Source organism: Rhyacophila brunnea, unplaced genomic scaffold (genome assembly GCF_057557595.1).
Source record: "Rhyacophila brunnea isolate RB1 unplaced genomic scaffold, BYU_Rbru_1.0 scaffold_9, whole genome shotgun sequence".
NCBI classification, from domain to species: Eukaryota; Metazoa; Arthropoda; class Insecta; order Trichoptera; family Rhyacophilidae; genus Rhyacophila; species Rhyacophila brunnea.
This window is the reverse complement of record NW_028233361.1, coordinates 43,718,808-43,732,540: the sequence shown is the minus strand read 5'-3', so window position 1 is coordinate 43,732,540 and position 13,733 is coordinate 43,718,808. Positions and strand designations below refer to the sequence as shown.

Sequence of the window (13,733 nt, the reverse complement as noted above, 5' to 3'; positions counted from 1 at the left end):
CCAACTAGCTAGACATTTGAAACTTTTAGAATATAACAAGATGTTTGCGAATAAATGCTACTTTTACATTTTAAGTCCCGCTTACTATCTCGCCGAACCAAAAGCACTCTTTACAAGACACTTGTAAAGCCAGTGCTCACCTACGCATCGGAAACCTGGACATTAACTCTCCGAAATGAACGAGCCCTGAACATCTTTGAAAGAAAAATTTTCCGCCGTATATATGGACCGATCAGGGATGGCACCAATTGGAGGAGAAGATATAATGCTGAGCTCTACGGGCTGTACGAAGATTGCAGCGCAGTTCATTCAATTAAGATTGGGAGACTGCGATGGCTAGGTCATGTGCACCGTATAAATGACAATGAACCGGCAAAGAGAGTAATGTCCAGCAATCCAATAGGACGTAGAAGAAGAGGGAGGCCAAAGATTCGCTGGTTAGATGGAGCTGCCAGTGACTGCCGTATTCTGGGGGTACCAAATTGGAAAGCGGCCACACTGGATAGGGACAGGTGGAGGGAGCTGTTGGAGGAGGCCAGGACCCACACCGGGTTGTCGCACCCCTGATGATGATGATGAGAATATAACACGATGCCAATGCATTCTTTTAATACTTTTAGCCATATTTAAGTAGAATTGAATTCATTTTCAGTTTATTCTGTTTTGTATGAAAAGTTATTTCGACACCATTATTGGTTGCTCAAGCGGATGGTCCTAGCAGCTAAATTATTAATATATACGTGCGTTACTATGGAAATCAATATGAATTGTCAAAATGACATTTCAGTACTATTTCTACCAAGTACAATTTTTTTTGATCGTTTAAGCTAGTCAAGTCAAGTTTATATGATTCAACAGAAAATTTAAAAATGTTGTATATAAAAAGTTCTTTTTATATTGTAATTATTTATTAAATATAATTTCAGTGTTTTAATATATTTTTTTTATTGATTTTAGTAATTGAAAGGGTAATCATAAAATATATTAAATGTTGGGCTAAATCAATGATACTCAACTTTTTTTTCTTCGGGCCAAATACATATATTTGTAAAGTAACGCAGGCCGCATCACTACTGGTGTGACGAAAAAAATCATGAAACCCCCCCTTTTTTACAAAACATTTTTGAGATTTTGTGCAATAGCAACACTCTTATACCAGATCTGATGTGGACCATAATGACAATCCTCTTCGGGTGTCACTATCTGTGCGTCAAAGTCGAAACGAATCTCAAGATATACGAAATTCCTGAAATGTGTTTCGGGCCGCACATAAAAGCTTAAAGGGCCGCAGGTTGAGTATCGCTGGACTAAATGGAAACCTGTCTACTTTCAATGTTGAACCATTTCTCTCAGTCCAGTTCTATGTTCAATGTTTTATATTATATAATATCAACCCTGCAGTGCGTATCGATCTTGCAGCATCAAGTGAGGGAAGGCAATCTTTTCTCAAATAAAAAAATAAGATTAAAGAAAACACTTTTTAAAATAAATTGTAACTGTTTATTTTTCATGATACATAATAAATCTCATGTAATTTATGAGTACAGTAATAGCCCGACTTATGCAAACTCAGAGTGACGCGGTTGAAGTATCTGATACTTCAGATCCAGTTCCACCAGAAAACCACAAGACAATTGCAAGCTTGACAGAAGGTCTCAGCTCAATTGAAAAGGGTTTAAAAAATTTAAAAACAGACTCCAACGAAGAACGCGTTATAGCTATAAAGGAATAAAAAAATTATTAGCTTGCCACGAACAAATTCTGCATGAAAAAAAGAAGGTATTGTGTCCAGTGGCCTTCAGAATAGCATTTTTTGGTAGTGCGCAATGGTTTACCTTCTATACCCAGCATTGGAGCATAGGGCAAGCACAAGTTCACGCCACTTCCCTCGGTTCAACGCCAACTCTTGCGCCTCCCGCCATGTCAGACCTGCAGCACGTAGGTCGCTTTTGTAGCACCGCTGCAGGGTGAGGGAGGGCCGGCCATGGCAATGGAACCCTTGAAGCTGTGCCATAAGGGTACGCAGTGTCACACTCTTTGGCGGCATCAGGAACACTTGTCCTAGCCACGTAAAGGTCGTAAAGCGTCTCTCCATGATTACCTTAATCACCGAAGGCTGCCGTGTCAATAAGCTAAGATAATATTATCTTAGTGTAAAAAGACCGAAACGTCGAACTTCTCAGAAGGTAAATTAAATATGTCTTTGTTTATTTATTCTATTTCATAAAAAAGTTTTTAAACAGTTGATTTCATTTCAGCAGAATGATTTAATATCAATAAAGAAAAATAAATGTCACGGTTTATGGCTTAACGCTCTGAACAATGAATGCGTCAGGCAAATAAATAACCGCTGATGTGTTTTTTTTATATTGAATGTATTTGAGTGGTTTAGAAATAAATGCGGCAGTTTGTATGTTCGTAAAAGTTTGGCGATTCATTAAATCTTAAATGTGGAATTGTTAAAAATTAACTCGCCAACATTGTTATAAAACAGAAACTGACGTTTTTGTTTCTAGAGCCCTAATTTCGTGCGCCGATCATAAAGTGTGTAAAAAATGCTACACAAAACGCTACCACGGGAATATTGGACTACCGTTTAAGAAGTATACAATGACCTCATTGTAATCCTGTGCAAACTGAAAATCCATTTGGATCGCAATCGCTTTGCGCCCATGAACCGAGTATTGTTCATAATACTGCTACATGTTCTACTTCGCGAAGTGAGTGATACACATATGAATAACAATGATAAGTTGAGAGATGTCTTCAAAAATGCAGGCAGTGCGTAGCACTTGGATCGTATTAGAGGAGCCGCCGCTGATTGTGTTGTCAGACGAATTTGTTAGATTTCATGAAGCCATCGACATCAAAATAACTTATTTGATTTTTTAATATTTTGTACATATTAATAAGTACAAAAAACTGCAATTTGATTAAATATTTTTCTTCTAAACTAGTGTTATTGTTAGTCCTTGGTCCCAATATAACAAAATTTATATGTATTTATATGCAAAGTTGTAGCCCGACTTACGCGTTTGTCGTCGGATCCACCTATCGCGTATCTTCGGGGTATTACTGTACAGTATTTGAAATCCTTATGGTAAAAATATGTCACCAGGTAGCCAGATCCACGGTGGAGTACATCCACTTTTAAAGCAGCAAGACAAGGATACAAATCCACTTTACCATACAAAATAGTAACATTTTTGCTATGTATTTTTGAAAAGTATTACATACTGCAACAATTATTAAATAGTCATTTCTTTACACAGCAATAAACAACATCAAGTGTGATAATATAATAGTTTGCCAAAAACCCAAAATAAAAATGGGCAAGACACATAACTTAAAGGAGAGACTCGCTGAAGAGGGAATCGCTGGACAAATCTAATAATCTAGTGGTACCCAGTATGTAGAAAAGTTCTAAAGGTGGATCTACAAGCTGCTAGATCAACGACATAGTTCTGTGTAGGTAGGTGGTTATGCAGTGTACAGAATCAAGATGAACGAATCAGCTTGTAAAAACCTTCATCCAATAGTCAATTAATTCAATTAGTCATTATATTTGCTATTTTGGACAAGGTTGTTTATAATATTTTCTCTTGTTGGATTTCCTTTCACCTTTAAAAATAACACTAGGGAAAAAAAATCATTTAGCAATGATTACTTGAAGTTATCCATTAGATACTTTTTATATTTCCTTCGATATTATTGAGTAGGCAGTCGCCTTTTGTCTCGCAGCTGGTAACTATTTTGTTTTGTGCCATTATTATTTTTTCTATACCGACTCCAAGCGCACAGGGATAGATGTAAGTCTTTTTGACTGCATTGACTATTATGGAGTGGTTGGTGTAATATTTCTTGTGGTGCAGACGATACTGCAGATATTGTGCTAGCATAAGGTGTTTGATTTTTTTTTCTTTAGGTGGTTCATCTGCTTTCCGGTTTTACTGATTTAGTTCGTTTCTCTATAAAGTAAGCTCCGAAATCAATCTTCTTGCTTTAATTCAATATCCTTGATTGAATGCACTATCAGGTGCCAAAATACACGCATTCGCAATGAAAGATCTTTTTCTTCTTTCGACCATGTCCGATCCTAATAGGATCATATGGGCCTCCACAGAGTGGAGGTTTGTATTGACAGATTTTTGTTTTTACGAGAAATGGATGTCAGCCACTTGCTCAACCTATTAGGTCCATACTCTGACTCATACACAAATTGAAAAACAATATGTTTACTTGCCAGTTAATCATTAGTGAAAGAAAATATCAATTACTGTACCGTTTCTTTTCATAATTTTGTTTGGCTAATACCGGGTTAAACTGAGAATTATATTTTTGCTTCACAGCAGGTACAACCGGTTTTTCTTTCGGTGGCGATGCTGTCTTGCCAGAAAGTCTGACCAGTAAGCTCTCTACTTTAGCCTTTTCTTCGGTTTCTCTTTTTAAACGTTCTTTACGTAAATTATCCAACTTGATTTTCTTTTGTTCTCGAGATGGTTCACTATCACTGCTCGAATCAGATGTTTCAACACGTTTATGCTTACTCTTTTTGGATTTTTTATGCTTTTTATCTTTTTTATGAGATTTTTTCTTGTGACGTTTCTTTGGTTTAGGTCCCATAATGGGGCGATAGTCTTCTAAGCAGTCAAGCTTACGTTTTCTTGAAACAGTTGCATCAGTATGGACAGGTTTATCATGTGTATTCAACTGCGCTTTAAATATATTAATCGGATCATTACTAATTTTCCATTTAGATGCTACTTCCTCGTGTTCTTGGACAGTTTTTGCTGGCTTTACGTTTCCTTCAATATCCTTAATAACAAGTCTATCATAAGTCTCTTTAACAATAGCAGGTCTTTGCTTTCCTGTAATTCTTTCTGGTAATACATCATACCAATTCTTTTTACCTAAAGCCTCATTGGTGTCTTGCCCCAAATAAGTCAAATAACCTATCTGCTTTTCATATTTCTCTTTCTCATTTTTAATGTCTTCTTCGTGTCCTTTATTCGGTTTTGAATGATCGACGATTCCTTGTTCAATGTCAGAAAAAAAGTTAACATGCGCCTTTGTAGATAGTCTATCTTCAATTTCCTGTTCAGTATTTAAAGTTTCTGTTTGTTTAATGACAGCGGGTTCGTCTTTTGTTTCTGTGTCATCGTATTGATTGTTTTCTCTGGCCTTCTTCCGTAAAACATTTAATCGCGCTTCTTGATCGGCCTTGTGTATTCTTCTCTGAGTTTCTTTTTCCTCTTCTGCAGCGTTGGCTTCATCTCGTCTTACTCTAGCAATGTTATCTTTTGTCCGAACATGCCATCTATAAATAATAAAACAATTAGTTTTTAAGCAACATGAATATTAAGTACCTATCTACATAATTTGTGTTCCACTTCTTTGGTTATAAATCAGTGTGATCTTCGGTTAAAGTTAAATAAAATACAATCATTCAATACGAAATAATAGACATGTCTCAGAGGTATAGTGAAGAACATTAGGTACTCTTCGGCGACCTTTGCTGTAATTTATTGAAATTTATATAATCACACAATACCTTTTCTTTGGGAGGATATTCATGATTCTTTAATTTTAATTTCTGTGTAGAAGTAGTTACTGTATATTATTTTATAAAAAATACAATATTGAAACGTATCGGAAGTAAGAAGTAGGTAATGTTTTTGTTGAATAAAATTTGAAACGTCAAAAATTCATCAATGTTTCCAGATTGAAAAACATATTATGGAAATTTTTAAACCCACTCAACTAAATTAAATTCATTTCAATAAAATCTGAAATGGTTTTTCATACCTATTATATTAAATATAAATAAAAAGTTTACTAATAGTACTGTGGCGTGATTTCATGATTAGAAAGAATTCTTGGGAATATGAGTTTATGTGGAATGTAAACCCTTTCCTTTCACACGGCAATCTCGTTTTTGGTTAAATTGACGTTTAATTTCCCAATTGAGTGACAAGTCTTTGGACTTTTATATTATATTTAACAGAGAATATTTTTAAAACCTAAAGATGTCTGACATTACGTTTACTAGTCGATCGTATGGAAAAATAATGATGCATGCAGCAAAATATCCACACTGTGCCCTGAATGGGGTTTTACTGGCAGACAGTGACAGATCAAAAGAAAGTTTAAAAAACCACAAAATCACTGTCGTTGATGCTATTCCATTGTTTCATCAATGCCTACACGTTACTCCGATGGTGGAAATTGCATTGTCGCAGGTAAATAGCCTTTAGATTTTATATTTTAGTTATATTTTCCCTCTAGTCATTTACGTCTGACCCCCATCGAAGACATTGGGACCATAGATACTGCAGGAATAATGACCTATGAAATGGTTTACTCATTTCAGATTGATGCCTTGGCTGATGCAGCTGGTCTCACCGTTGTTGGATATTATGCAGCGAGTGACAATTTCAAGGAAAATTCCATAGAAAAAGCACCAGGATCCCGTATCGCCGATAAAATTGCAGAATTATTTCCTGCAGCTCTCTTTGTTGTGGTAAGTATTCGGACACCAAGTTTTTGAGATGTCATGTCGTAAAAATATTTTTTTTAAATACTTTGATCCCGACAAGTTTCGTATAAACTTAACTTTTTAACAAACTGGAATACGATATTTATTTTTTCGACGAAACTTGGTTTACGCCTTAATTGAATTTAAAAAATGGAAAAATTTGTATTCATAGTTCAATTAAAATAAATACGTAAGCTTGACAAAGTTTAGTGTGCACTATTCATGTCAGATCTTAACAGCCTACCTTCACCTTTCACATTGTATCTATTGCGTTTTCAAACATGAATAACATGTCCATTTTTATTAGCTATGAAACCCGTTTTTTTCACAATAAAATTATATATCAATACTTATTGGCACTAAAGTATGTACCTACCTATTTGTATAATTTTAAATAATTGGTTTTTGTAAGTCTTCGGTGTTTTTAAATATCTTTATCGTATTTACCCATGATGATCGAGCAGCTAACGCGCCCGCTTATAATGTGAGTCCCAGGTTCGAATCCTGCGTCTGGCAAATACATTGTTTTCCAATATGTGTTCGGAGTCAGAGCATGGACCTAATAGGTTGAGCAAGTGGCTAACATCCATTTCTCGTAAAAACAAAAATCTATTAATACAAACCTCCACTCTGTCGAGGCCCATATGAGCTTCTTAGGATCGGATATAGTAAAAAAAAAATGATTTTAGCGAATTTTAAAAGTTATCAATCATTACGTATTGTCTGATATTTATTACACAGAATATCGTCTGTGTTTTGTAAAAAGGGCAAATTAACCAAAATGCTATTTTACAGGAGGATTTTAACTATTGACGTTTATTTGTTTATGACCTGTGGATGATTATAAATATCTAACTAAATAACTAAAAGCTTAGAAAGAATACTGTCATTATAATAGGCAATATTATATAATATTTTAAAAGGCCTAATATGTCACATTCGCTTTTTATTCGTAATTTTAATTAATTTAATTTTAGTCGATTATCATTTTTATGTACTTTCCTGTGGAGATACAAATTCGCCGTTTTTACACAACAAAGCTAGTGGGGTACATATTGTATTTTCATTAAAATCTCGATTTCGCCAAAATAGTTGATTCGCCCTTTTTACAAAATGCCGACGATATGTACCTATTTTTTGATAGATTTTAACGATATGTGATTTTTTTGAAAACAGATGCCGCATTTATTGTGCTGTATATTATGCCCATATGCACCTACAGAAGAAAAGGAAGATTTAATAGATGCTGAAGTATCTGATGAATTTAATTTCTTTTGCTTTCAGTTTGACAACCGATCATTTTCATTAGACTTGGACTCGACAGTCTTAAAAGTAGCGCAGTTCAACGATAACAAATGGAAGATGAAGGATCCAAAACATGTAATAGTTGGTGAGTGATCTGCTTTCTAGTATAAAGTGTTGTGTATATTGGTTACCTGGCGCCAACCGTGAAGGACAAGGTATTGCGTCTAGCCACTGTGGGAAAAGGCTTGAAACCAAATGGTTGGGTCAAATTCAACGTGTGTTTGGATCCAGAGATAGACCCAATAGGTTGAATAAATATCTAACAATCATTCATTCTGATAACCTCCAACGAAAACAGTAATATAGATATATATTTGTTGAGAGTAGATACCGTGTGTTGTCTTTTTGTTGTCATTGCGGAGGTCATTTTTACAGATTTATTTACAGATTCGGATAAAATGTTCTGTTATGATTAAGCTGTATTGAGAGCGTACATAAGTGAAACGGCAAATAATTTTCAACTGTATGTGGAATGAAATTTCAGCCGCGTTGCCATTTGTAGACCGACAGTCGAGGTGTCTGTATGTCGATTTGTTTTGTCATGGCGTCGGATGAAAATATTTTTAAATCGTGTAAAGATGACTAAAAAACTTTACGTATGTACTTAAAAAAGAAAACAATGAATATATTATTATTATTATTAGTAATATAACAATAAACATAAAATTAAATGGACGCATGTTGCATTTTTATGACAAATTATATTTAGTTCGGCACGCGTCATTTGCACAATCCGCGCATCGCCTAGTCACGATCTTTTTAGAGCATGCCTCAGCTGAAGTATAGCCTTAACCCTTTCGCTGCGAGCCATTTTCGCGGGAATTTATTTTCAGTCAAGTGATCTGTTAAAACGGTCACTACAGCTAAAACAGATCGATTCCAAAATTAAAAAATAGATTACTAGATGAACTATATATCAGTTATTCCAAATGCACCAAGAAATAAACTATATTCGTTACATTCTCACTAAAATAAATCGAAGAAAGTGAAGACGCTAAAAAATATCCAAGCTTTGACCGCGCGTTCAAAATTGCGGCCGTCCACTCTTCACATAGACGGTTTCAACACATACTACCGAGCAATTCGCCGCGTTTGTATTTGTCATACACAGGGCTGTGCTGAGTACATGCTGCCGTAGTTGGTTACGGTCTATGACAGATATATTACTAAATCACTTGTGGAATAATCAGTGGGTTATCGCTTATCGCATTTAGTAAGTCGTAAACTCAAATTTTATTACCGTTTGAAATTCTGAACCTATATTTATTTTCGTCGCCATAAAATATTGTCATCCACTTATTCATTAGGATGTTTTGGAGAATAAAACACTAAAAATAATTACCGCACTGCTAAAATATTAATATAATATAATTTATGAGGCGCCGTCGGCTTTTTCATTGTACAAAGGGCCTGTCGAATAATCGCCAGGCATAATATGAGCATGTGAACAGAGCTAACACAGTTTCGTGGCACATAAAAATAAAAATTATTACCCATTATAATAATGTAAATATCAAATATAGAACAATGAACAAAGCCAAACAAATTTACTGGAGAGCTGTGCATCGATAAAATATTTTCCAGCATTATTTCTTCGATAATATTATGTGGTAGTGACATTTTGGTGGGTGAAATAATTATTTCACTTATATTTATAATGACAAAAAATACTAAAAACAAATCTTCAAAATGTTTCTATCGAGATCACAAATCACTAAGAAAAAATACATAACACTAACGTAATCATAATAATTAATTAAAAGGTAAATAAAAATATTATCGATGCACACTTTTCGATGCATGACCAATGTTTTGTTTTGATAACCCTGGTGACGCAACTAGTACACCCGTCTTCGCAATGGCGCGCGATTCAAACGACTGAATAACGAGTGTTCCTTTCAAAAATATATTTCCTTGTGTTTTACTTGACATTTTTATGATCTGTTGCCTGATATGTCTACCTAAAGGTTTGAACTAATTTTTAAAGCATATTATCCACAAGTGTCTCTTCTAGTTTGGTCAAAAATACGAGATAAAGTCTATGGCATGTTTACATGCCATACGCAGTCTAAGGGTTAATGCAAACGTTGAAAGAATTGTATGCCAAAAAAACACATTGTAATACAACTGAACTTTGTCAAAATTATTTTATATAAAATTTGGGGCAACTGGAAAAACTTCTTCTTCGGCCATATCCGCCCCATAGTTGGAGCATATGGACACCAAGAGGCGCCTCCAAAAATCTGTCGCTCGCCATTCTTCTTGCATCGTTCCATGTCAAACCAGCGTCTCACAACACTCTGTAGATAGTATTTAGCGGCCTTCCTGAAAGCTAGAATCCGGTTGGCTTGAAGAACAGGCAAGCCAGGTTGAAATTGTTTTCTGTCATCCGCAGCACGTGGCCAAGCCAGGTCCAACGTCGCCTCTTCACTTTCAGCATGATGAGAGGCTGCTTGGTTAAAAAATAGGTCTCTATAATACAAACATCGACTTCTGAGCAATGTTCACTAAAATATAACACCCAATTCTAAAAATTTTTAGTTTGTCACGATTATCACTTGCCTAATTGTATTTATTGTCTTCATTCTTTCAGACGATGATACATCAGCGTGTGTCTCCAGACTTTTAAGGAATGCAGCGTACAAATCACTCGTGGACTATGATAACCATCTCGATGACATCACGTTAGATTGGACTAATAGCAATATCAATACGCAGATAGATCAACTCATGAAAATGTGTGCTTAGAATCAATTATTTCGGATGGTAATATTGTTCTGTACTTTTATAAAACACAAACCAAACCTGTTAGAATAATTTTACTTATAATGTTTAAGACTAATTAAGTCGTCCGTGTATAGCCAGACTGTCTCGAATTATCATTGCAGTTTTTATGTGTTGTTAAACTTTTGTATTTGCAATTATATACAGGATATACACAAAGAAGTTTTCCCCAGGTCGGACCCTTCCGGGAATGAATAAAATCAGAAGTTGAATAGAGTATTACTTACAGCGGTGATATCCGCTGCAAACAGGTTCGTTTTTAAAAACTCTCATACAGTCATGGCATATGAAAGCGTATCATAGACACCAACGAACAATAGAAAATATGTTTGTCACCCCTTAGTGGAAGCCGACCACCATGTTCCGAGTGCTCGTGCACTTCATAATAGTGCAATCTTATAGACTAAGCCGTTCACAGTTTTCCTGTAAGATACGTCTACAGGTGGTCGCCTTCGATGGTAGTGTTGATCCCCTTAACGAGGTTGGTAATCTAATCTCATATTTGTCAAGCGTGTCGAGAGACAACACTCCTGCTATGACAGGAAGCGCATTTGATAACCTCGAATGGTAGATTTTTTATCAACGAGTCGCTGTCCGCTAATTATTGCGGTTCTAACTTTAGATGATGATTTTCCTCCTGGGTGCCACACGCTGGAGGCGTAACCGGCAATACCCATAAATATTACCCCGTATACGACAGTTGGTAGACCATGAATACGCTCGGGGGTGTGAGCGGTGGCAAAAAAATCAATAGTAAGATATTGTATTACTGTCCTTTTTTCTAAATGGCCTTCCCCAGACAGGTTTTCTGTGTGTGTGCCTAATTATATAATATACAATAAAACCTTGAATTGCTCGCATAATTTTATTCGGTCCGGATATGTGTTTGTAAACCAAAGCACGCGTATATCAAATTTTCGGGTGTTGCTTTTCTACAAATTTTTTCTCATACTGCAAAACCTCGCTCGTCAAAAACACTCCAAGGTTTTACTGTATCGTATTATTACATGTCACTAAATTTAAAAAAAATCGGTTAAGCTGTCATATTAAATTTATAAAATAATGGTGCTTAAGATAGTCTGATCACAAGGACGATATCACGTGTTTCTCGTAAGTCATTCCAATATACACTTCTCTCATTGCTAAATGTTTTTTTTTTGTGGCATATGACATGTAAGGCAGTCCCATAAATATTTGGTAGCATTTTAAACATAACTCAGTTCAACCTTCCTAATTCAAGTAACGAAATACCTTTGCCGAGTTAAACACTCCATGTAATTAAGTCTTTATAGGAAATTTTCATAGTGCATGTATGTCTCAAACTGATCGAGAAACATGGAGTTCAATACTTATGATGTGCTTTATGGATTATGAAAAGGAAAGTTTTAGTCCTTCAGGAACCTGTGTGAAAATTTGTTGTACTCTTGCCGTTACGTAGACCACTCTTCCACGGATGGATAGTTAACTTCAAGAAGGTAGAGAGTTATCAATGTACATCGGCATTTATTTCACTGTATCAAAGATTTACATTAAAAAACAGTCAATTGCGGGTCTAAAAAAATTGTACGTTTGGCGATTTTGGTATTAGTTAGGGTTTACCCCAGATAATTTTAATCCACCACGGTATGGTCTTGACTTCGGTTATTTTTGAAGGGTTGTCTTAGTTCATTCAACTGGCATTTCCATGGTAACACTCACCTACTAGCAATAGCTTCAATGGATGTATTAATAACCTTTCGGCTCTAATGTACGAAAGCCTACCTGTCAGATTCTGGCTATTACACAATGAAAACTATCAACCTCCACTTTTAACCATAGATATCCACAGTAATACGGTGTTTAAAATAATGTTGTAAAAGTTTCTAGTCACACGATTAGAAGACAAATTGCCCCACATAAACAAATGGCTCGGTAAAACTGTTCATACCTCTATTTAATACAATATTTCATTTGTATACCTTATTTGTTAACTAAATATGCATTTTAGTCTCTTCATAATTATTATGTAAACACAGTTGGAAACATCTGAAATAATATCCCAATACGATAATTTTGTGGCCGCGCGGCTTAAGCGTTGGACTATCACGCCGTGGGTCTCAGGTTCGAATCCTGGGTCTGGCAAGTACACATATTGTTTTTCAATTTGTGTGTGAGTCAGGGTACGGACCTAATAGGTTGAGCAAGTGGCTGACATCCATTTCTCGTAAAAAACAAAATCTGTTAATACAAACCTCTACTCTGTGGAGGCCCATATGATCCTATTAGGATCGGACATGGTCGAAGAAGAGTGGGCTGCTTTGTCAGGACTATTTTATTTGGTTGAGGCTAATTTGTATTGGAATCAAATGATTAGATATTTTTTACATTCAAAAGTGGAGGTTGATAGTTGTCATTGTGTAGCGGTCAGAAATCTGATGGGTAGGCTTTCGTACATTAGTGCCCCATTTTCTTTAGTCTCCTTTATAAGTCATTCGCACCGTGAGTGTAAAACCAAGACATGTGCAAATTTTTCAATTTCGAAATTAAATGCAAAACTGCAAAAGTCCTGAACTTGATAATGGAAAAGTGAAGTAACTGAAAGAACATGCAATATAATGTAGATATAAACCAAATATTATGGTTTTTTTTTAGAAACTCTATTTCTACAAAACGAAGACTTCAGACCCTAATATCTCCAAAATATGTCTTGGTTTTACACTTACGGTGCGATATTATAAATAACAATGTTTTATAAAGAAAAACCAGAAATAATATAAAAAAACCATAGAATATTCAATTGACATTTAAATAGAATGACTACATTTTCACGACAAATGCAATAATCACGTAACTCTGAACACAACTATGTAATATTTGCTTTTGCGTATCATCCCTTGGTCAGTTAAAATCAATAATTATTTTTTTTTGGTTCAAATTGAATTCTTCATGTTGTTACGTATTTATATAAATACAAGGATATGTTTGTTTATTATGTTTTGCATTGTATGGTAATATTGTTGTGTGAATGTTGGTTGCTACACAAAGTTGTTTATAAAAGTGTAAAAATTATTTAAAATATATTATGTTGCAATATTATTCCAAAACTGGTTATATTTTTTTTTCCATTATA

At 35.1% G+C, this 13,733-nt stretch overlaps 2 protein-coding genes across 5 annotated transcripts; one reads left to right on the top strand and one right to left on the bottom strand.

The window, feature by feature from the left end:
* Window positions 1-1,482: 1,482 nt before the first annotated feature.
* Window positions 1,483-5,699, bottom strand: LOC147063696 (leukocyte receptor cluster member 1 homolog). Of its 2 annotated transcripts, XR_015072130.1 has the most exons (4): window positions 5,552-5,699; window positions 4,240-5,317; window positions 2,836-4,068; window positions 1,483-1,796 (listed from the first exon to the last, which is right to left on the bottom strand). XR_015072130.1 is itself a non-coding variant. In XM_085959864.1 (2 exons), exons 1-2 carry the CDS (start codon window positions 5,572-5,574, stop codon window positions 4,270-4,272), a joined length of 1,071 nt encoding a protein of 356 aa, XP_085815990.1. In that variant the 5' UTR covers window positions 5,575-5,699; the 3' UTR covers window positions 4,070-4,269. The 2 variants fall into 2 exon arrangements, 1 of the variants encoding a protein (XP_085815990.1); XM_085959864.1 differs by lacking the exons at window positions 1,483-1,796; window positions 2,836-4,068 and having other exon boundaries at window positions 4,070-5,317.
* Window positions 5,700-5,896: 197 nt separating this feature from the next.
* On the top strand, window positions 5,897-13,703 carry EMC8-9 (ER membrane protein complex subunit 8/9). 3 transcript variants are annotated; one of them, XR_015072131.1, is made up of 5 exons: window positions 5,897-6,239; window positions 6,371-6,520; window positions 7,820-7,925; window positions 10,434-12,371; window positions 13,047-13,703. XR_015072131.1 is itself a non-coding variant. In XM_085959867.1 (4 exons), exons 1-4 carry the CDS (start codon window positions 6,027-6,029, stop codon window positions 10,586-10,588), a joined length of 624 nt encoding a protein of 207 aa, XP_085815993.1. In that variant the 5' UTR covers window positions 5,917-6,026; the 3' UTR covers window positions 10,589-13,703. The 3 variants fall into 3 exon arrangements, 1 of the variants encoding a protein (XP_085815993.1); XR_015072132.1 differs by having other exon boundaries at window positions 5,917-6,239; window positions 10,434-12,363; XM_085959867.1 differs by having other exon boundaries at window positions 5,917-6,239; window positions 10,434-13,703.
* The last annotated feature ends 30 nt before the right edge of the window (window positions 13,704-13,733 follow it).